Raw genomic sequence first — 23,978 nt, 5'->3', positions numbered from 1 at the left:
TTTAACCTCCATCCGATGTCATTCTAACATTCATTAATTTTATAATATTTCTGTAAATAGTCTTTAAATTTCTTCCAATCTTCTTCCACCGTCTCTTCTCCCTGGTCTCTGATTCTGCCAGTCATTTTTGCCAATTCCATGTAGTCGATCACTTTCATCTGCCATTCTTCTTTTTTCTCTTGCAATATCTTGGGTGACGCAGACACCAATAGACAGCTGAATGCTCATGTGTACTCAGTCTGTTTCCCACCCTCCTCTGTGCAGCCTCGGGTGCTTGCAACCCGCGCTATGCCACTGTCTCAACCCACTGCCTTAGAGAGTTTAAAGGTTTCAGAGAAGCCAAGGATGATGGATTTTTGGCTCTGCAGATGTTGCTCAACTTTAGCTCCGCCATCCCTGATCATTGCCCACGCTGCCCTACTGTGGTGATAGGAGATGGGGTCCAACAACATCTGGGGCCCAAGGTTGAAGCATGTTGGCTTCCCATCCCTGAAGAAGCCATGTTCCTCAGTTCAGTAGCTTTTTATCTATGACCTTTGGAACAAGATCTTTTCCCTGCCTTTTGTCAAGGGGACAATGGAGTACAGAGAAGAGCGCCACCTGGTGGCTGTTGTGTGTCCTAAAGGAAACTGCAGCTCTTCTGGTCATCCGTTTACAGTATTCCTTAAACCAGTCTAATCAATGGTTTGGGCAGGGTGGTAATCCAGGAATATGTGGAGGGGCACAGGCTCCCTGTGCCTGATGAAAAAGACTTCTAAGCTGCCTTTCAAAATATATTTCCAAAATGTTGCATAAAACACACCACAAAAACGAAAACCACAATTCACAACTGAAATAGTAACATTGGCTTATCCCTTCAAACCGCCCATTCCACTGAAAGCACTAAAACCCGACTCTGCAAGCCTTTGAAAGCAAGATCCAGAAACAGAAATCTGTTGGGAGGACACAGAGGAGTGTCTCTTTCTCGCTGTTGTTCATTAGGCTGCCGGTGGAGCGGCTTCTCCATGGAAATATTACCAAAATGGGTCAATATGACACACGGTTTGTGGGCGGAAGTCTGTGGACTCTTGCAATAACACGCCCCCAAATCTCTTCAAGGCTGGGCAGTAAATTGATGCTGGTTCATGATGCCACAGAAGAATGAAGGACTAGATAGACCACAAAGAACACGTGTATTATTTTTTTTAAAAAAGTTCTGAACAGGAAAAATAAAGTACCTGTGGTTAGTGGATGGCTCAGACCTTTTAATATAAATTTTATATGGTTTTTTAAAATTTAAGTCACACATCCAACATACAACCAAGAATCCAAAGAATATCCAGGACTTCCCTCCTCCCTGTTGTGGGTCCTATTGTTAATCATTTCCTCCCGCATCTTTTATAATAATCCAAATCTTTTACCTCTCAACTGTGTCCAAAATTTACCATTAAATTACAAGTGTTATTCCAATCCTACTAATGATTTTAACTGTTCGCAATGGTTTTTAAGATAAATTATAAAAATTTTCCCCATTCCTCATTAAAATTATGGTTTTCCTGATTTCTGATTCTTCCGGTCATTTTAGACATTTCGGCATAATCCATCAACTTGATCTCTGGTAGACCTAAATACCTACCAGGCTCAGAACTTCTTTAGCCTTTCCCTCTCTGCCAGTGTGGTGTAGTGGTTAAGAGTCTCGTAATCTGGTGAACTGGGTTCGCTTCCCTGCTCCTCCACATGCAGCTGCTGGGTGACCTTGGGCCAGTCACACTTCTTTGAAGTCTCTCAGCCCCACTCACCTCACAGAGTGTTTGTTGTGGGGGAGGAAGGGAAAGGAGAATGTTAGCCGCTTTGAGACTCCTTTGGGTAGTGATAAAGCGGGATATTAAATCCAAACTCTTCTTCTTCTTCCCGGATGATGTGCCAGTCATTCAGGGTGGCTCCTGAAAGGCTGCTTTGTGCTGAAGCACAGCTGAAGTTCAAAGCGCACACATAGGCACACACTCTGCAATGGCCACACACAGACCCTAAACTGTGAAACTCCCTCCCCAAAGGGGTACATGCAGCACCTTTGTTGTTTGGTGCATTTTGAAGGTGTACCTTTTTATCCTGCCTTTGACAGTTAAAAGGTTTTTGCTTTGCGGGACCTGCCTCTTTTGCCAAATCTGTACAGTGGTACCTCGGGTTACATAAGCTTCAGGTTACAGACTCTGCTAACCCAGAAATATTACCTTGGGTTAAGAACTTTGCTTCAGGATGAGAACAGAAATCGTGCTCCGGCAGCCCACAGCAGCAGGAGGCCCCATTAGCTAAAGTGGTGCTTCAGGTTAAGAACAGTTTCAGGTTAAGAATGGACCTCCGGAACGAATTAAGTACTTAACCCGAGGTACCACTGTATTTGTCCTAAGTCCTGTGGAGGTATCATGGAGGGGCGAGTGGTGGTCTGATCCCAAGGAGAGGAGCTCAGGGAGTTGGGAGCTGGATGACCCTGGAAGAGTCAAGAAACTGTTGGTAGTGTGGTGGATGGCAAGCCAGATCTCAAGAGGGGGACCAAGTGAGTTTGCAGAGAACAAGTTGTGCTCCGGTGACAGCAGACACCCCTAGTGTCTCTTAGTTAAGGACACCCTTTCATCAGAGGGCATGGGGGGCTGGGAAGTGGCCACCCCAGCTGCACAGCCAATGAAAAGATTCCAAACCACGAAAGCATTGCCAGACTGTGTTCCTGTTCTCATACTAAGCATGTGGGTTTCTCCACCAATGCTGTCGTCTAGGCTTCTTGAGACCAATTGTCTAGTTCGTGCACCTATCCCAGGGGTCAGCAAACTTTTCCAGCAGGGGGCTGGTCCACTGTCCCTCAGACCTTGTGGGGGGCTGGATTTTCTATCATCTATCTATCTATCTATCTATCTATCTATCTATCTATCTATTTTGGGGGAAATGAATGAATTCCTATGCCCCACAAATAAAATAAAAGCACACATTCTGCTCATGTAAAAACACCAGGCAGGCCCCACAAATAACCCAGAGATGCATTTTAAATAAAAGCACACATTCTGCTCATGTAAAAACATGCTGATTCCCGGACCGTCCGTGGGCTGGATTTAGAAGGCGATTGGGCTGGATCCGGCCCCTGGGCCTTTGTTTGCCTACCCATGACCTATCCCCTCAAAAACCCACTGTTGGCTCCTCCTGCTCAGTTCTCGTTTGCTTCTCAGCATCTCCGATATCGAAAATGCCCCACTCCCTATTGGATGCCTGGTTTTGACTCCCAGCTTTCCTGCCATTCTGAACAGAGAAGAGGTGCAAGGAGCTTGTTTGGGAGCAAGGGTAGCCTCAGCTGATGGAGGTGACTTTCCCCCCTGTTAAGGGGGCATCCCATTTTGTGGTCCTCTCTCTCTCTCCCCTGCCCTAGTATCTGTTGGATGCAGCACAGCACACATTTTTGTTGTTGTTGCGGGCGCTTTATCATCGAAATTCCACCGGCCCCGAAAACGTTGGCAACCCTTGATCCCCTGCCGCTGTTGCTTTAATGGGGGAAGCCGTAAAAACAGCTATTATTCTCATTCATCTTAATCCAGAAGCACAGAGCAGCGCAGGCTGCATGCCTACAGGAACATCTGTGAAGACCTTCTGCCTCTATTGAAATTAATGAGGCTTCCACCGCGGATGGGAAAGCTCTCAATATACATGGTTCAAATCACCTGCATTTATAAGAGTTTGCTGGATCGTGGTGGATGCATTTTGGAACGACTATTACAACTGTAGCCCAATCTCTCTCTTAACAATAGGTCTTGTTTTTCGTTTGTTCGTTTGAAATGAATTCCTTCAAGAGCAGACTTTCAGGTGTTTTCTATCTCCCCCTTTCTTACACCGCTAACAGGACTGGGTAGTGCTTTTCTTGAGTACAAGGCATGAAATTTATTACGGTCAGAGACCAGCTTGAGAAACACAAATGGAACTACAATCCCAATAGCAAAACAAACATTTAAAACAATTGAGTACAAGGCATGTTTCTGGCAAGCTTGTGGATTTTATTTCTTTAAAATAGTGGTGGCTTGAAGCAAAATCTGGGTTGCCTCCAACACTGTGCAAGGAGACAATTAGTTTTTTTAGTGTGGCAGTGCCTAAACTATGGAACTCCCTGCTGATTGAAAGAGACTTTGCTTTAGTGAAGGAAGACTGGAGGAAGTTTAAAGACTATCTACAGAAACACTATAAGATAATGAATGTTTGATGACATCAGATTGAACTTAAAAGACTATTAGTATCAAAAGTTAAAGATTAAGAAAGATTAATAAGTTTTAAGATACATGGAAACGTTACTACATTAAGACACTAAGTTAATGATGAAATCAAAACATGACAGAGGGAAGGAATTTGTTGACAGAATATACGATCTGGAATACAGAGAGGGAAGGTTTGGGGAAGTCGCAGAAACAAGTTAATGTAAAGAATATAAGGAGAGAACAATTGTTTTTAATATTTTTATTATTTTTATTTTTTTTAGATTTTTTTTGCTGTGTGGTGTTTGCATGTTGTTGTATTTTCCTTTTTGTTCTGTTTACTTAGTTGTGTTGTGTTCTTTTTTCTGTTCATTTATGGTAAAACCTAATAAAATATTATATGGAAAAAAAAAAAGAGACGGGGGGCTTTGCTGTGTTTTCTTTGGTGCTGGCTTAAAACATTTTTGTTCAGTCAATTAATGTAGAATGCCGACTTGTGTTTTAACCTTTTAATGCTAACTTTTGACTTTAATTATCTTGCAAATGTCTTCAATGCCTGTCTTTAAGCATCTTTTTAGTGACAGTTTTAAATTTTGTGCGTGGCCCGCTTAGAGGTTTTATTAACAATCAGACAGTATATAAATGCTGTGAAACAAATAAGTAGGCAGGACTGGATTTTGTCACAAGTTTATTTTTGCCACGTTGTTTGACAGTTCACCCCCGCCCCAAGTTACGCATGAAAGCGACCTGTTGGTTGCAGGCTCTCTCACCCCTCCACGGCCCGGGTCAGCCGCAATAAAGCAGATGCAGTTATGAAATTGCAATCTTAGTGGATCCGTCGCTTGCACTCAACAGACAGAGAGTGCCCACTGGAGAGAGGCAGCCAAGCTGTTTTGAGCCCCTAAGTTAGAATGAAACCTTCACACAGCATTTATCTTGGAAATGAATTCTAGGACTCTGTGTTGATGGTACATCTTCCTCGGCTTTTGGGCATCTAAATACGGACCCGGTCTAAGCAGCTGTTCTTCTCACATTTGCCCAGACGTTCTTCTTCATTCCTTGCGCTGCCTTCACTTCACTGAACTCCAATTTGACATTGAGAGCTTCATCCTCAGGCTCCGGATCTTCTCTGATCGCCCCCTGGGGCTTTGCGACGACGACAGGAAGCGGGCCACGTTCTTCACAGAATTCTACGACGTAGAGGCCTTTCTTATTGGCTAGGTTTTGATGAGTTTCCTAGTTGGGGAGGGGAGAGGAAAGACAAACATTTAAGTCACAAGTAGAAGGAGAAGAAGAGTTTGGATTTGATATCCCACTTTATTACTACCCGAAGGAGTCTCAAAGCGGCTAACATTCTCCTTTCCCTTCCTCCCCCACAACAAACACTCTGTGAGGTGAGTGGGGCTGAGAGACTTCAGAGAAGTGTGACTAGCCCAAGGTCACCCAGCAGCTGCAGGTGGAGGAGCGGAGATATTACGATTACGAGTCCACCAGATTATGAGTCCACCAGATTACGAGTCCACCGCTCTTAACCACTACACCACACTGGCTGATCCATCCAATTTCAAACTGTAACCATGTAGATATTCTGCATAGTTGGATCTAAGGCTTTGGTGGCGAGATTGGCAAGTCACCTTTTTCCTCTAAACAAGAGAAGGGACGCTTTAGGATCCAGCAACTCAGAAACCGTTTTGGAAAGAAAACAGGCACCTGCTAGACACAGATAACCTCACATTTTATTATTATTTAATATATATATATATGTTGCTAGCCCTCATGGATGCAACAAATATCCAGGTGATATGAAACCAAAAACAAAGCCAAGAAACTCAAAATCATTCGGTTTTGTTTTTCAAGTCTTGTGATCAGCTCAATTAGCATGAATAAAGATTAAGGCTGATGCCCTAATACTGAAGAAATTCCAACTAAAGAATCATGGCAAGAAAAACTGATGGACTATGCAGAACTGGCAAAACTGACACGTGAGCTATGGGACAAGGATAACTGTGACTTTAAAGATGAATGGGAACCCTTTTAGAGAAACCAAAGACTGGACCTGAGGGAAGTCGGGGGTGGGGTGGGGGTGGGTGGGTTTTATGTGGGAGGGTGGGGGGAGGGAGGAAAAATGGGGGAAAATTAAGGATGATATGTTTTTGGATAATACGTTTTGTTTAAATTTTCAATAAAATTATTTTTTAAAAAGAAAAAAGGAAAAAAAAGGCTGAGGTCCTAATAAGCTTTAACTGTGAGAGTCTGTGTTCTCAGGAAGGAATGAGTGCACAATCCCTCAGACCCTGGACTGGTTTGCACACAAGACTAAGCTAAACCATGGCTTAGTGCAAACCCAGAGATACGACCTCAGCTGCTTTGCTCCCCTCTTGCCAGGCTGTTGTACTAACAGTTTATTATAGAATGACGCAATGCATGAGCCCAACCCCCAGTGCATCATCTCTTAACCACGGATAGCAAACTTTTGGGCAGAGGGCAAGTTAGAATGCAAAGTGGCAATCTTGCCTCTCCAACTGACATGCATAGGACTGTACTGTAACAAAACATGAGCCACCCTGGATAAGACCGGGCATGCCTTACCTGTTTTGCTAATCCCCTGAAGAGCGCTCGGGTGACATTGAGCAAATTCCTGGATCCATAAAGCTTGGCGTACATGTCTTGAATCCCAATAAGTTTGCACATGGTAATGATAGCTCGGTGGCAGTGAAGACCGTATCCTGGGGGAAGCAGTTAGTGAGCATTAAAGCAGCCCAGTAAAATAATTACTAAACAATTGCTTTCGGCATGGAATTACACTACAAATCACACCAGTTTGAACCATCACAATCTGCACCTGAGTCTGAGATGGGTACAGATTGGTCAGGGGCTCCAAAAACCGCCCAGTCAATCACAATTTACCTTCTCTCCACCCCTGCTGTCACTAAACACTTTCGCACAAGTGTTTAAACTGCGGGCCGGAACATCAGTTAAGTGAATCATACTTTATTTATACCTGAGTCCACACTGAACCACCGCCTGCCCAAATATAGTTTGCAGAGCTTCGGAGACTAGACCATCTTACACATCAGAGAATCAGACCCTAATCAGAGATGCACACAGCCCTGGGCTGCGATGTTGAGCAGACCCGAGACAGGGAAAGAACAAGAACCACAGGAACTGAGAAACTACGTATTCTTCCTTAAGGCCTGTTAGAGGTTTTAATTCAAGCCAGAAGGCCATGGCACGGTGCATTGTATCACCTGTGTTTTTCTGGAGGTGTAGGAAGAGAGAAAGAGAGAGCAAAGTCCTATCCAAATATTGCACAGCATGGAGATTAAGTAAGTGCACGTCTTCCCCTCATCCAAAGACATTTATACCAACTGCACAACATGAGATTTACAGCGAGGTTTTTATAGGCCTCCGATTAAGGGCACTACTTAAAGGCATCAGCCACAAGTTATGCAAAAGGAGGGCTGCCCTTCTGAAATAACTGTGCTTTGGCGGAGGAAACACTCCCATTGAGCTGATCTCGGTTACAGTCTGGGTAGCTAGAAATGAGAAGCAGAACAGCGCAAGCTGTGAGAATAGGTCTGAGGAGAAGTGAGAACTTTCAAGAAGCTTAAAATGGGAAGCTTTCTACCAAAGCGACAGGATTTTGAATGGCATTCATTTCATTCATTCATTTGGGTGGGAGGCAACGTGCTTGTTAACGGGAGCAAGGCGATTTATTATTGAAGGCGCTGGTCACTGCTCTGTTGCCAAGCAAACTCCCTGCGCTGCTTTCATTCGTCATCTGAATCTGCCACTTGCTCAAAGCTTTTTATTCTGCAAGACTGGTCCTACAGGAGGCTGAGGGAATTGCCATCAGACCCGGATCCTTTGGCAATTCATTTTCACCTTTGGGAGGGAAGGGAGCTCTAAGCCTCTCTCCCCATCACTTTGAAGCCAACTGAACTAGGTAACACAGGCCCTGTTTTGTACACTGCTGCCACTATTTCACGCTGAAGCGCTGCGGGATGTGCGTTAGGTACCATAATGCCGCTGATATGAAGACTGCTTTTCAAGGCATGATTTGGTTATGAGACAGAAGAATGCAGCACAGCTGCTGGAGGGAAGCAGGCAGATACGAGCTGGATATATTCAGCCTAAAGAAAATAAGAAATTAAAAGGGAGGGGAGAACATGACAGTGCCCTTCAAATATCTGAAGGGCTGTCATGCAGATGATGGGCTGGACTTGGTCTCTCTTGCTCCAGAAAGAAGGACTAGAACCAGTTTGGAAATTGCAGAGAAGCAGACCCCATTTCAATGCAGAAACAGAGGGAAACAGAGATCAATGGCAGAGCACACACAGGAAGTCCCAAGTCCAGGACTTAGAATCTCCTTTTGGAAGGGTCTTGGGTAGCAGAAAAACCTTTTCTGGAGACTCTCAAGAGCTGCTGCCAGCCAGGGTGGACAATACTGGGGAGGTGGACCAAGCAGCCTGGCCTGGCAGAAGAACCTATCTATTCTTCCTTGAGGATCGTAATTCTTCTTCAATTCTTCTTAGGATCCTAACTCATTTCAAAAGTAACTCTTTGCCAGGCTGTGAAAACAGCCCGGTCCTTTAAAGGACACCTGAAGGTCTCATTAAAATGATGCATCCTGGGCACAAATCCCAGCTAGGCTCTCTCCTGTGCACAACTGATCCCTACACGAGTGAAGGCTGCACTGCTCTCTTCATTTGAATAATGTTATGAATGGAAAATAGGAAATCCCTAGTGGCACACACAGAGCACGCTCAATGTAAACGGGACACCGAAGCTCCCATTCCAAGAGGGGGGAATCTGTGGCCTGGCAGATGTTCTTGAACTCTGCCATCTCCTACCAATTGACCATACTGGCTGGGGCTGGTAATGTGAGAACATCTGGAGGGCCACCCCCCATTCCTGCCACATCTGTACAAAGCGGCAAATGCACAAATTTGGGTGCGTGTCTCCGGTGCTGAATGGGACGCGGGTGGCGCTGTGGGTTAAACCACAGAGCCTAGGACTTGCCGATCAGAAGGTCGACGGTTCGAATCCCCGCCACGGGGTGAGGTCCCATTGCTCAGTCCCTGCTCCTGCCAACCTAGCAGTTCAAAAGCACGTCAAAGTGCAAGTAGATAAATAGGTACCACTCCGGCCGGAAGGTAAACGGCGTTTCCATGCACTGCTCTGGTTCGCCAGAAGCGGCTTAGTCATGCTGGCCACATGACCCAGAAGCTGTACGCTGGCTCCCTCGGCCAATGAAGCAAGATGAGCGTCGCAACCCCAGAGTCGGTCACGACTGGACCGAATGGTCATGGGTCCTTTACCTTTACCTTTAATAATAATAATAATAATAATAATAATAATTTATTTATACCCTGCCCATCTGGCTGGGTTTCCCCAGCCACTCTGGGCGGCTTCCAACAGAATATTAAAATACAATAGTCTATTAAACATTAAAAGCCTCCCTAAACAGGCCTGCCTTCAGATGTCTTCCTTCAAATCTGGTCTTCCTTTACTTGGTATTTATGCATAAAATGCACACAGCGGCTTAGTCATGCTGGCCACATGACCCGGAAGCTGTACGCTGGCTCCCTCCGCCAGTAAAGCGAGATGAGTGCCACAACCCCAGAGTCAGTCACGACTGGACCTAATGGTCAGGGGTCCCTTTACCTTTTTACCTCCGGTGCTGAGGAAAGAAAAGAATTTTTCGTAACCTCTAGCTCCACCTCTGCCTCCAGTCAGGTGCAAATATTTAGCTCCTATCGCAAAGTAACCTGGGGCAGCAGCTGACCGTTTACCGTGCAAGCCGGCCAATTCACACCCGCTAAGAAGTAACCCGCAGAAATGCAGTTTTTGAGTCCAAGGATGGAAAACGCGGCGCTTCCGAAATGGCAAATGTGGGACCGCTACCAAATGAAACTCTTGATAAATAGCCTTTCAGATATCGCTCAGACGTAATTATGTCGAAAACCTGATTCCATCTCCAAGCATGAAATTGATACTTTCTCAAAACAGCAGAGCAAATGGCTTTAGATGGCTATCGCTTGTTTTTCAATTATAGGGGTGGGGTGGGGGGTGTGGAAAGAAGGGAAAAAGAGGGAAATATTAGCACAGCAAAGCCTGTGGCCTGCTAATAGACTTCCTTTCCTCCATTTACTGAGCACCGAGCTTGCCCTGCAGACTGGAATAATCTCGAAGAGCTGTCTTAATGGCTTTTTAATAAAATGCATTAGATCACACTTGGGTTTTTTAAAAGATTTATTGGCCTGAGTCACATGAACTAGCACAACTTAAAGAGGGCTGGGTCATTCTAAGCGAAAACCCCAGCACAGAACCATGGAATTGTTGAGTTGGAAGGGACTCAAGCGATCATCTAGTCCAGCCCCCTGAATTCTCATTTAAAATGGTAACAGATTGTAAATCTGAAGGAAAATTCAATGTAATTCTTCAGAAAGGAAGGAGACTTGAGGTTTCCTCTTGCACCCAAACCCATCTAAAAACACTGATAAAAGAAAGTACTTCTTCACTTGATCCCCTCCCCCTCTTTCCTTTCTCCTCCTGTGATGAAACTCCTACTTGGGGACTTCCCTGGCTTTTTTCTGGCCCACGTAGGACCAGTCTGGATAGTTGGCCTTGGCAAAGATTTTACGTTTTCATCCCCCAAAAGTTTTTGATTTGAGTTTCTACTGCAATGGGGCTGCATTTTAATGTTGTATTTTAATCTTGTTTTTAAGTTGTATTTTAATCAATTGTTTTTATATCTGGTGTTAGCCGCCCTGAGCCTGGTCCTGGCTGGGGAGGGTGGGGTATAAATAAAACTTCTTCTTATTATTATTACGAACAGCTGAAATACGGAATTGCAGGGGGGAGTGACAGCCACCAACTTGTACGGCTTTAAGAGACGATTAGACACATTCATGTTCTCAATGGCTTCTAATCTTGGGGGTGTGCTGTAATAGTTCCACTGTTAGAGGTCATATGCCTCTGAAAACCAGGTGCTGAGAAACATGAGCGAGCCGAGTGCTGTTATGCTCAGGTCCTGCTTGCATCTGACTGGCAACCGTGTGAAAAAGGGGCTGGATCAGATGGGCCACTGCCATGATGCAGCCGGCTCGCCTTGTGTTCTTAAAGGTAAAGGTAAAGGGACCCCTGACCATTAGGTCCAGTCGTGACCGACTCTGGGGTTGCGGCGCTCATCTCGCTTTATTGGCCGAGGGAGCCGGCCTACAGCTTCCGGGTCATGTGGCCAGTATGACTGAGCCGCTTCTGGCAAACCAGAGCAGCGCACGGAAATGCCGTTTACCTTCCCGCCGGAGCGGTACCTATTTATCTACTTGCACTTTGATGTGCTTTCAAACTGCTAGGTTGGCAGGAGCAGGGACCGAGCAACGGGAGCTCACCCCATCGCGGGGATTCGAACTGCCGACCTTCTGATCAGCAAGTCCTAGGCTCTGTGGTTTAACCCACAGCGCCACCCGTGTATTCTTACACAGTGCAAATTTCCTACCCAGGCAATCCAACACCTGTGCCATGAAAACCTGAATTCTGCGGGTTAACAACAGAAAGAATTAGAGGAACCATTGGAAATGACTATGAAAAGCAGTAGAGATATGAGATGATCAGAGCCCTCCGAACTTGAAGCATGGGAAGTCCTATTAAAAAAAATTATAATTTGGAAGATTATTTGGATTATTTGATATGTATAATTTGGAATATTTAATGTGATTTGATTGGATTGTTAAAGTGGAAAATTTAATAAAAATGAATTTTAAAGAGAAAAAGAAAACCTGAATTCTGCAACTGGTGGCAATGACACAAACTGAACGTTTTACGCAATTGGTTCTTTCGCTAGTCTTGGGGGAGGCCGTAAGAACTGCCCCTCCACCCATGGCCAACTACTAGAAATCTTATTTAGCAACCTCTCTTGTATCTGAGGTTTCAGCAGGCAGTGCTCACATGCTTACGAGTCTGTTTTTTTGCAACCGTAAGGATTAGAATTTGGCTTTTTACTCCCCTGCAAAAAAAGAGAGATTCTTGGGGAAGTTGAATCCCACATCCAATTGTCACATGCTGCATTTTCCTGTGCTCCCTTACAAAATGACAACAGACACACAACCCTGAAAAGGAAAGAGGGCTGTGTTTTGCTCTGGAGTATTTTTTCGTGAGGTTAAGAGGAGGGGGGGCACTCGCTTTACAATCAGAGCTGCACTGGTGTGGTTTGTGTGACTTTCCGTTTGTATGACCCTTCACATTTTGGGAAGGCGTGAGATATATTTTTCGGTCATTTCTGAAATACCTAAATCAGTTGTGCCAGAAGAAAGACCCCAAAAGGTGAAAAATGTATTGGATCAATAAACCCTGCTTTACTGCTTTGTTCTCCATATTCTTGCATTTGGTGCCTTCCCCTCTTTCCTTCTTCCACGAGCAGAATTAACGTTCAAGAGACAGCAAGAGAAAAATCGTTTCATTGCACAGGTGAAGGAGTTCACAGTCAACAGAATGATGCCCGAGGCATCGGCAAGGATGAGCAATAAAACTTCCACTGCCACCCCGACCTTCCACATATGGGAATTCTTAATGCTTCCATTTGTCAGATGGCGACAGCACTCCTGACCTAAGTTCTGCGCATTCAGCACTGCTGCCTGCCCACTGAACTTATGGGGGGGGGGGAATTAGAAATGCTGAAAAACAGAGTGCTTGGCTTCAATCTGGACAGGGCAACTGTTTCACTTTACAGCAAAGGTTATGTTAAGAAAAGAAGACTGACCACACCGATTTGGACGAGAACACTTCTAAATTCCGCATCTACCTGAAGGAGCGACTCCACCCCCATCGTTCTGCCCGGACGCTGAGGTCCAGCACCGAGGGCCTTCTGGCGGTTCCCTCATTGCGAGAAGCAAAGCTACAGGGAACCAGGCAGAGGGCCTTCTCGGTAGTGGCGCCCGCCCTGTGGAACGTCCTCCCACCAGATGTCAAAGAGATAAACAACTACCTAATATTTAGAAGACATCTGAAGGCAGCCCTGTTCAGGGAAGTTTTTAATGTGTGACATTTTAATGTATTTTTAATCTTTGTTGGAAGCTGCCCAGAGTGGCTGGGGAAACCCAGCCAGATGGGCAGGGTACAAATAATAAATTATCATCATCATTAGTTGCAGCTTTTACTTACCCTTGTTCTGCTTCTTCATCCGGATGGTTGTTTTCTTAACAGTGCTTGCGATATCGTGATAAACTAGAAGAAAAGGTAAATGTTACAGTAAGGAGAGTGCTGTTGGGTTGGACCAAAGGCTCATCTAGCTCAGCATGGACAGAGGATCTAAGGGCAACAGCCCACTCCCCAGCAACTGGCATTCAGAGGTAAACTACCACTGATACTGGAAGCAGTTCTGCAATTCACTTTCAAGTGCCAAATGTTCAGAGTATGGTACATGAGACAGCGGCATCTGAACTGGACCAGTATTCCCACAAGGCAGGGGGTTGGACTTGATGACCCTTGGGGAGCCTCTTCCAAATCTACGCTTCTGTGATTCGCATGTTCATTCAAACTTTTGGACTTGAGCCTTAGAGACAAGCAGACTAAAGGAATGGCAAGCTACGTAGCCTGCGTCAACAGAAGTCTAGTGTCCAGATCAAGGGGAAGTCACAGTCCCGTTCTATTCTGCCTTGGTCAGACCACACCTGGAATACTGTGTCCAGTTCTGGGCGCCACGATTTAATAAGGGAGATATTGACAAACTGGAACGTGGGCAGAGGAGGGCAATCAAGAGGGTCAAGGGTCTGGAGACCAAGCCTTATGAGGAATGGTTGAGGGAGGTGGGTATGTTTAGCTGGGGAAAGAGGAGATATGATAGCCAATTTCAAATATCAAAAGGGCTTCAAATACCGTATTTTTAGCTCTATAAGACTCACTTTTTCCCTCCTAAAAAGTAAGGGGAAATGTGTGTGCGTCTTATGGAGCGACTGCAGGCTGCACAGCTATCCCAGAAGCCAGAACAGCAAGAGCGATTTCTGCTTTCACTGAGCAGTGATCCCTCTTGTTGTTCTGGCTTCTTAGATTCAGAATATTTTTTTTCTTGTTTTCCTCCTCCAAAAACTAGATGCGTCTTATGGTCTGGTGCGTCTTATAGAGCGAAAAATACGGTATCTTCTGCTCTGAACAGTAGGACATGAGACAATGGATCCAAGTTACTAGAAAGGAGATTCCAACCAAACATGGGGGGAAACTTTCTGGTGGTAAGAGCTTTTTGACAGTGCAACGGACTCCCTTGGAGGGTGATGGACTCTTTTTCATCGGAGGTTTTTAATCCGAGCTTTGATAGCTGCCTGTTAGGGATGCTTTAGCTGTGATTCCTGCATTGCAGGGGGTTGGTCTAGATGACCCGTGGGGTCCCTTCCAACTCTACAATTCTACAAGAAGAAGTAATGCAACTAGCTGGCTTTTAAAACCTTAGGTAGAGTCTAAAATCTCGCAACTTACTTGTGTGATCTTCGTATCTTTCAATATAGTGCAAATAGTGGATAGCTCTGTTCTTCGCCTAGGAGGGGGGAAAAATCCAAGAAGACACTTTTCATTAAGAAATGATTATGTCAGATGACTGTTTCCGTTTTACGGCGAGATCGAATTTAAGATAAAAATAAGAGCTATTTCTGCCAATTACGTACCGACCTGAAATGTAATTAGTTTGATAAATTAAAAGGGATCAAAATGCTTTTATAAAGTACCACAAACTATGCCCAACCAAACTTGCCAGCCTACCTGCCCACACTGGCAATGCCAGCTATTTGGGGGTCTAAAAGGAAAAATTCTGCAGTTCCAACAGGGATTCCGCTTCTTTTCCTCTCCTCAATGGCTGCCAGCACGCCCCTGAAAAGCTGCTCCCAAAGGATAGCAGATCCTCAAGCTCATTTATTATTTTTTTGTATGCATGGAGGGAGGGCAGGAACTGGAGGAGGGAGGGAATCTACAACACAGCTATGCCCTCCTCTTGCAAAAGAGAGCAACAGATCCCCAGCTAGTTTGATGCTGGCCTAAGTTTCCAGTGTTCTTCACATGGAACATAGGAATCTGCCTTCTACCGAGTCAGATCATTAGTCTATCTAGCTACAGCACCATCTACGCTGACTGGCAGGGGGCCTCTGGCAGGGAACCTTTCTCAGTGCTACCTAAAAATGATAGGGATTGAAACCTGCAAGCATTGCAGGCGCTCCCATCACTGAGCTACATTCCGTCCCCCCAGTATGTTCTCATGCCAGGACAGAACCACGGCACTGTGTGCATTTTATGCATAAATACCAAGTAAAGGAAGACCAGATTTGAAAGAAGACATCTGAAGGCAGCCCTGTTTAGGGAACCTTTTAATGTTTAATAGACTATTGTATTTTAATATTCTGTTGGAAGCCGCCCAGAGTGGCTGGGGAAACCCAGCCAGATGGGCAGGGTATAAATAATAAATTATTATTATTATTATTATTATTAGGTAAAGGACCCCGACCATTAGGTCCAGTCGTGACCGACTCTGGGGTTGCGACGCTCATCTTGCTTCATTGGCCGAGGGAGCCGGCGTACAGCTTCCGGGTCATGTGGCCAGCAGGACTAAGCCGCTTCTGGCGAACCAGAGCAGTGCATGGAAACGCCGTTTACCTTCCCACTGGAGTGGTACCTATTGATCTACTTGCACTTTGACGTGCTTTTGAACTGCTAGGTTGGCAGGAGCAGGGACCGAGCAATGGGAGCTCACCCCGTCGTGGGGATTCGAACCGCTGACCTTCTGATCGGCAAGTCCTAGGCTCTGTGGTTTAACACACAGCACCACCTGACCCCCACATCATCATCATCATTATTATTACTTTTAAAAGGACATACTTTCCTCAATGCAACCATCCTGTCCGTTGCTTTTCCCAGTGCAAAACCTGAGGGGTGCAAACAGATTGGTAGATTGGTTAGTAGACAAATGCCGCATGTGGAAATCTGCAAAGCACTTGCAAACAAGGAGGCCTCCTCATAGCTACGCACTTTGCCCCACCGAGGCAAGTGGTGGTCCTGAAGTGTTTTTGCATTTTCAGCTTGGCTTCCCCCCCAAAGGACACTAAAACTGTCCAGAAATGTGCTCAAGGAATCAGATGGCAGTTACGAAAGTCTTCACCTCTCCCTTCCGTCTGTGGAACGGCTTGCCAGCTTTCAGCAAAAGGGAGGAAAAAACCTTACTAAATGTGCCCTTGGCTCCTTGATCAATCTACTTTCCGTGCAATTAAACGGCACAAGTCTTGGCTTTCATGGAACAGAGTGCCACCGGGAACCACAGAGCGTAATTATAGAATCGTGGTGTTGGAAGGGACCTCCTGCGACGAAGGAATCCCAACTAAAGCATCCATGACACATGGCCATCCAACCTCTGCAAATTAAAAGCAAAGGACCCTGTATTAATCTACATCCCAAGAACACAGCCAGGGAGGGTGGCTTTGCTGCTGGCCTGTAATCTTGGCAACAGCATTGGATTCTTACTCTCCGGGGAAAAATAAATTGGTGTCTGATGGTGTATTTTAGAAGCTGCTGCAAGAGAAGTGTTATTTCCTTGCTAAGTTCGTATTTAACAATGTTCCAAAGAAAATTGCTGACAGTCAGGAAAAAGCCCCCTTACCAGCAGCCTTTTTAAACAGGGGCAGCCAAACGTTGTGCATTGCAAAGGCCGAAGTGTCCTTTCGAGTCAGAGGACAGGAAACAGCCTTCCACTCGGGGGCAAAACCCTCCTCTCCTGACCAGTTCCTTGGCCTTTCCACGCTTCAGGCAATACTGTGTTCTATCTCCTTCCACCCTTGCAGAAATTCTCCCCCTTCCACCCCTTGGGTGATGAAGATCGAAAATAACTTGGGCATGAGATACGGAAGATGATAGACAAAAGCACACATTCAAGGGCTGCGGCCAACACAGAGCACAAACCCTGGATGGAGATGCACACACCAAAGAAACAGAAACGCAACTGAAAAGAAGTTATAGAAAAATAGTGGGTTGCTACAGTTATGAAATGAACAAAAGCTGCCCCCTGAGAATGAAGTGCTCACTTACCAGCAATTCCATTTCCATTTCCAACCACCACCAGGGCACTGACAGATTTTCTCCTTCCTTCCTTGGCTGTCATATTAAATACATTTTTCAACTGAAAAAGAGAGAGAAAGAGAAAATGCAGGCAAAGTTTAAGATTGTTGATAAGTTAAAATAAAAAGAGGACATTTGTGGTAAGACTGTTTTGATGGATGCTGCCTCTTTGCAAATCCAGATTCATCATTTTGACAGTTCTCTTGATATGGGTGGGTTGTTGGGAGCACTGTCATTTTCTGAGGGGGTCTGGGGAGGGGGAGGACAGGCAGATGGGAGACTCCTATGCTGCCTTCCTAAAATGGTATGGAGATCTATTTGGCCTTGTGTGCATTGCATTTTATTTCCATGTTAGGCCTTGTTTCTCTCTCCTTATTGGTGTTAAATGATTGTTGTTTAGTCGTTTATTCATGTCCGACTCTTCGTGACCCCATGGACCAGAGCACGCCAGGCACTCCGGAGAGTCTTCTCTTCTCATGAGGTGGCCAAAGTATTGGAGCCTCAGCTTCAGGATCTGTCCTTCCAGTGAGCACTCAGGGCTGATTTCCTTCAGAATGGATAGGTTTGATCTTCTTGCAGTCCATGGGACTCTCAAGAGTCTCCTCCAGCACCATAATTCAAAAGGATCAATTCTTCAGCGAACAGCCTTCTTTATGGTCCAGCTCTCACTTCCATACATCACTACTGGGAAAACCATAGCTTTAACTATATGGACCTTTGTTGGCAAGGTGATGTCTCTGCTTTTTAAGAATAAATGATTAGGTTAGTTTAAACCAGGGATGCAGGAATCTGGGGCCCTCCAGTCCCCATCCGCCCCAGCCAAGGGATGATGGGACTTGAAGTCCAATGACACCAGAAAGGCCACAAGTTCCCCATCCCTGGTTTAAAACTTTTATTTGCATAGTGCTACCTGCTTACAGTGTTACCTGGGAACAGTTGTCCACTTGATGCTGTAAACGCCTTCGGATACCATTTGTGGAATGGAGGCATAAGAATAAATTATATGAATGGACATGTCTGGCTCTTTTACCATCCATGGAGAGTTTCTATGCACATCCACACACACCCTTTAACGTATCTCTGCTTCAACACACCTCTTTTCATGGTCGCCAACATATCAGTTCAGAACGAAACAAAAGCAAGGGAAAACAATCAGATCTGTTCAGCTGCACAACGTATAAGGGCTGCAGGATTCCACCTGCAGAACTGAGAGTAAATGCAACACAGAATTCTTCTTATTCTTTTTTAAAGTCATCCAGGACCCAGCATGGATGTACGGTCAGGAGAGCAGGCTGGTGGGTGCCTTTCGTTTGATTTCTGTGAGGCTGGTTCAATAGTTAGCCATAACTTCTCTTTGCTAAGGCGTCTGCTTGGTAAAGAAACCAGATGCGAGACATTTGAAGTTCTCTTCCCTGCAGTACTTCACTCAAGCTTCACACTTCATTTCTAAACAGTGTGCTAAAGAAATATCACTGCACAGGATAAAAGCAATAATGCGGCGAGACATCAAACCCTGCTCTATTTTGCTTTCTAAGTTGACATGTTCCTAGAGTGCTCTCCCAGCGACAGGTTAATGTGCTGTGTCATTTGAGGGAGGAGATCTCAATTTATTTATTTTTCAGTTGGCAGAACAGATTCTGCTTGAATCGGCAGCGGCTAAGACTTGTGTGCTAAAATGCAACTGATGGGAGTTAGAGAACTGCCACCAGATTTCCAGAACAACAAAGACAACGTATTTATTTAGATTTTATATGCCACCCTTCATCACAGATCCCAGAGCGCATGTCTGTCTGTCTGTCGTTTTGCTTAGCTCCAAGCTTTTCTGATCAAGGTTGGCTTGTTCTGAGGCCTTTTTACTAGATGAAACGATGTCTTACTTTGAACCTGTCCCTTCAAGTTCTGAAGCTGTTTGTAGCCATTCTCCTACAAGCCAGTCCTTTGGGGCTTTGACCTGTAAACAACTTGGAAGAGATTTTGGCTTCTGGCTTTTGCTTGTTGCCAGGTGAGGTTTACACTCACAATTTCAGTTTTCCAACCTTTCCCCCTTAATAAGGATTGGGCACAGGATTCCACCTGGATTACTTGTAGCATCTTGCATTCATCTCTTAGCTCTTCTCCGAACTCACAGAAATGGGTTCCTTTGAATCTTTGCTTGGGCAAGTAGCGATCATGTTGTTTGTTTTCTCTTTCCTTAATATTTAGGATAAGTTATAATATAGTTGGAACACAGCAAAGCCTTTAACTATGTTGGACTATAAAAGCAGACTTGCATAATAGTTAAAAGTTTTGCACGCCATAATTACTGTTTGTAAAAATTAAGTTGTATATTGGTTTTCTGAGCAGTGTTAATACTTTAGCTGCATATTTTGCTTCCCCATATAATGCTTCCCCATATACTGGGTGGCATTCAGCGAAGTCTTACTCAGAGTAGATCCGCTGAAATTAATGGACCTGTTATTAATGTTTATTAATGTCAATGGGCCAACCTTTGTCAAACCTAGCTGAATACCACCCACTCATTTCCCCCCTTCCCCAAGATTCATTCATGTATGAGCATAAAAATAACGAAGAGGAATCGGCAGCACAGCACATCTGCTATATATTTTGGAAAGTTGGCTGCTTGATGGCTAAGTCTTTGGACGCTTCTTGAGAATTTTGGTTCCTGAGATAAAGCAGCAGGTTTCCCCTCTATATTTAGATACAAGTGGGCCCCACTGTAAACCAAGATGGCAGGCCAAACCTTTCAAAACTGCACCGATTTTAACCACCAATTTCAGAACTGTGCTGATTTTTGTGTTTCTTTGAATTCCCAAGCAACGGTAGATATGAGGCTGCTAGTATCTTTCATGAAGCAAAATGGTCACTACCCTCTCACCAACTGAAGGAAATTAAGAACCTCACTGTTACTACCTGTCAGGGAACTGCCATCGGCTCAGGGGTGGGGAGGGGGAAAGGTGGATGGATTACAGAGAGCCCCCCAAAATCGTGGGAAACAGCACTTCCTCAGCGGAGGAAGGTAGCCATGCCTCTAGTGGGGAGGAGATGCAGGGCTCGGAGGATGCAAGGCGGTGCCAGGACACCTTGCCTGAGCAAAGCGGGAGGAGGGAGGTCCCCCTTTACCCAAGCCTTCATTGCGCAGTAGGGGAGGCGTAGGCTGGGGGTCAAGAGACTACTCTGCTGGGGAAGATTTAAGGACTGCCCACTCTCAGATTCTGCTAGCGAGTGAGCAAGACATGGAATAGAGGCGTTCTGCATTGGAAAAGTTTTTAGCACCAATAATAAAGCTTTAGAACAGACCAGTGAGGCATCTTGCCTGATTGCTCTCGAGCAACCACCCGATAGCTATAACACTATCCATCTATTTTCAAGTGTAAGACATGCTTTGCTTCCTGCAGATCTGGATGCTAGGACCTTCTCTGCTTCAGAAATGAATACTCACCAGCAATGCACAATTTCCAATACCAGCCTTTGCGCAATGGAACTGGAAGGAGCACTCGCTGAATCATTCAGATTAAATAGACACGTTTCCTAGCTGAATTAAACTAACCAAACCCCGAGCTTCATCCAGCACCCAGCAACCGTATCCATAAAGTTAACACCTTCCCCCTCAAAACACGGCACATCGGAAGCGTTCTTGATGACGATGTGTTTCTAGGATTCTGCACTGCCTAGAGATGCCGTAACAGGGCACCACGCCTAAATGTATGCACTGATATGAAGCAGGCTGCATGTGCATTTCTTTTAGCTGCTGGAGAGAGGAAAAAGGAGAGGAAAAGATCAACCCGAGGGAGGATTTCAGCAGATATTATCTGCTGAACTTTGCCAATGGGATCCATGCATCACCAGTGCCGTTTCAACAGGAGCACAGCTGAATCAACAAGTACTCCGCTACTGGAGAGTCTGCATTTGGCTCTCCCGATAAGCTATCTGGACAAACCCAGATCCATGGGAAGTCTGGGTTTTATTACTATGAAAGCTTTTCTCCTTTATTTCTTAAGTGTTTGCTGGTGGATATCTGAAGTTCACAGGCTGATTTATGGGAGGAAAACAACCCCCAAGGCAAGAAAAAGGAGCTTTTTGAAAATCCGCTCTCTGCAAACCTGGGTCGCTGCAAAAGAGTACTGCTCCCGATTTCCTAAAGCTGGCTAAGAGATTGGGAACAGCAAAAGGAGACTGGGGGCAGGACAGAGGATCACAGGCTCTCCAGCATGAAACCCGCCCCCCAACTCAAGGCACAGTCAAGGGTTACATCAATAACTCCACAATAGCAACTGCAACAAGATAAAAACTACCTAGTTCCTACAATAACACAAGCAGCCTGGTTTCTCTTTACTCCTCATCCCACCAAAAAACCTCTACCGTATTTTTCGCTCTATAAGACGCACCTAGTTTTTGGAGGTAGAATACAAGAAAAAAAATATTCTGAATCTCAGAAACCAGAACAGCAAAAGGGATTGCTGTGCAGCAAAAGAATTGCTCCATAAGATGCACACACATTTCCCCTTACTTTTTAGGAGGGAAAAAGTGAGTCTTATAGAGCAAAAAATACGGTATGTGTACAACCTAAGAATTGAAGCAGACCTGGCCAACAGCTAGATTTTTATATTTTCAAATACAGGAGTGGGGGAATCAACCTTTGACTGATCCTTGGAAACAACAGCTGTTTGTTCCTCCTGCTCAGCTTCTGCAGGTCCATTCAGAAGCCTGCACAGCACCTAACAGAACCTCATACGAACAGCGTCTATCTCTTTCCAACATTGCATTTAGTCAATCACAGCCCTTGGGATGCAAACTCCACAATTTCAACATCGGCCACTTCCCCCTTGCTTTGCTTACCATCTAGCCAAAAGAAGAACTCTGTAGAACTCAAAACCTTGCACGTTGTTCTGCAACGTTCTGGTTACGCTAATAAAAGGATTTGCCCTAATACAGATTTTGGAAGCGACACTGTCAATCACGGTTAACGCTAAGCAAGTTTTTCATGTCAACCAGCTTGAAGGTTAGGAAACCCTAGTTAAGAGGTCCAGCTGCCTGCTGTTAGCCACAGTTATGGCAGATGAGGAAGACTTTATGTCAGCTGTGAGGATCAGATTCCAAGGCTCGCTCTTGATCTCTTAACCACTGGCCAGATTTCCTCTTAAGTAGGGTTTCCTTACTTCCAAATCCAGGAAAACGAGGCTTCCTCCTTTTTTCCAGAAGGTGGCAACAGCAGCACATGGAAGTGAGTCAGGCTACTGGAGGGGAAAAACCACATACACACAAAATTACTCCTGTCAGCTGTTTCTGTGCAGCTCTGAAGGGAAATGTGCCCAGTCACCCATCACAATCAGACCCATCACATCTCTCTTAAAACTCTGTAAAGGCCTTTCAAGCTTGATAATGTGCACAGGCAGCCATGGACTGTTACTACATCAACTGTCCTGACATCAAACAATGCAATTTTTTTTTACCTACTGAGCTCCGGCAGAATTTCCTCCCCCCCTCTCGTTCTGGAGTAGAGAAAAGCAGCTAAAATGCCCCACTGCAAAGCAATATCGATTTTGCAACTTGTACAGATATATATTCTCATTCACATATATTGTCATATGAAGAATGCAAAGTTGGTGTACAGGAAAATATCAGCTGTGGGAGGCAGTCTGCATCTGAATGCCAGTTGCTGGTTGTGAAAAGTGGGGAGTGTTCTCTCGCACTCGGCTCCTGCGTGAGCTTCCCACGGGCACTGTGAGAACAGGAAGCTGGCTTATGTTCTTATGACAGCTGCCTATGTAAGTATAAGCTATGGTTTTTCTTTTTTTAAAAAAGGGGGTGAGGATAACATGCGCATTGCTTTGGTCTGTCAGCTAAAGGAAAATCAAACTGTCTCCTTTCTATATGGGTTTCATTTGGTACCTAGCTCAGCTGTTATTACAAGATTCTTAATCTCAGGGTTGTGGGTTCGAGACCCATGTTGGGCCACAGATTCCTGCATTGCAGGGAGTTGGACTAGAGGACCCTTGAGATCCCTTCCAACTCTACAAGTCAATGAATTCTAAGTATGGTGCTGTGTAACAACCTTAGTCGAGCTGTGAAAAGGGGGGTGGGCGAGGAGAAGAAACACACACACAAAAAAAATATTAAAACACATTTAATCATGCCACAACTGCTCAGCCTGCTGACCAAAAAAAGCCAGGGAGTCATTTTGGACTCACAGCTGTCCATGGAGGCACAGGTCAATTCTGTGTCCAGGGCAGCTGTTTACTAGCTCCATCTGGTACGCAGGCTGAGACCCCATCTGCCCGCAGACTGCCTCGCCAGAGTGGTGCATGCTCTAGTTTTCTCCCGCTTGGACTACTGCAATGCGCTCTACGTGGGGCTACCTTTAAAGGTGACCCGGAAACTACAACTAATCCAGAATGCAGCAGCTAGACTGGTGACTGGGAGGAGCTGCTGAGATCACATAACACCGATCTTGAAAGACCTACATTGGCTCCCAGTACGTTTCCGAGCACAATTCAAAGTGCTGGTGCTGACCTTTAAAGCCCTAAACGGCCTCGGTCCAGTATATCTGAAGGAGCGTCTCCACCCTCATCGTTCTACCTGGACACTGAGGTCCAGCGCCGAGGGCCTTCTGGCAGTTCCCTCACTGAAGAAGCCAAGTTACAGGGAACCAGGCAGAGGGCCTTCTCGGTAGTGGCGCCCGCCCTGTGG

At 45.3% G+C, this 23,978-nt stretch overlaps 1 protein-coding gene across 1 annotated transcript in view; it reads right to left on the bottom strand.

Annotated features, from left to right (window-relative positions):
- Positions 1–4,873: 4,873 nt before the first annotated feature.
- Positions 4,874–23,978, bottom strand: part of MRPS5 (mitochondrial ribosomal protein S5) — a 52,986-nt gene continuing 33,881 nt past the window's right edge. Inside the window, exons 6-11 of the mRNA XM_083433122.1 lie at positions 17,262–17,352; positions 16,062–16,108; positions 14,676–14,733; positions 13,368–13,430; positions 6,792–6,928; positions 4,874–5,438 (exon numbers count right to left, since the gene is read on the bottom strand). Coding sequence (XP_083289248.1) covers positions 5,214–5,438; positions 6,792–6,928; positions 13,368–13,430; positions 14,676–14,733; positions 16,062–16,108; positions 17,262–17,352 — 621 coding nt within the window. The 3' untranslated portion in view covers positions 4,874–5,213. The remainder of the gene's footprint in view (positions 5,439–6,791; positions 6,929–13,367; positions 13,431–14,675; positions 14,734–16,061; positions 16,109–17,261; positions 17,353–23,978) is intronic.

The sequence above is a fragment of the Podarcis tiliguerta genome (genome assembly GCF_965153285.1).
Source record: "Podarcis tiliguerta genome assembly, chromosome: 3".
Classification (NCBI taxonomy): domain Eukaryota; kingdom Metazoa; phylum Chordata; class Lepidosauria; order Squamata; family Lacertidae; genus Podarcis; species Podarcis tiliguerta.
This window is presented reverse-complemented; position numbering and strand designations above follow the sequence as displayed.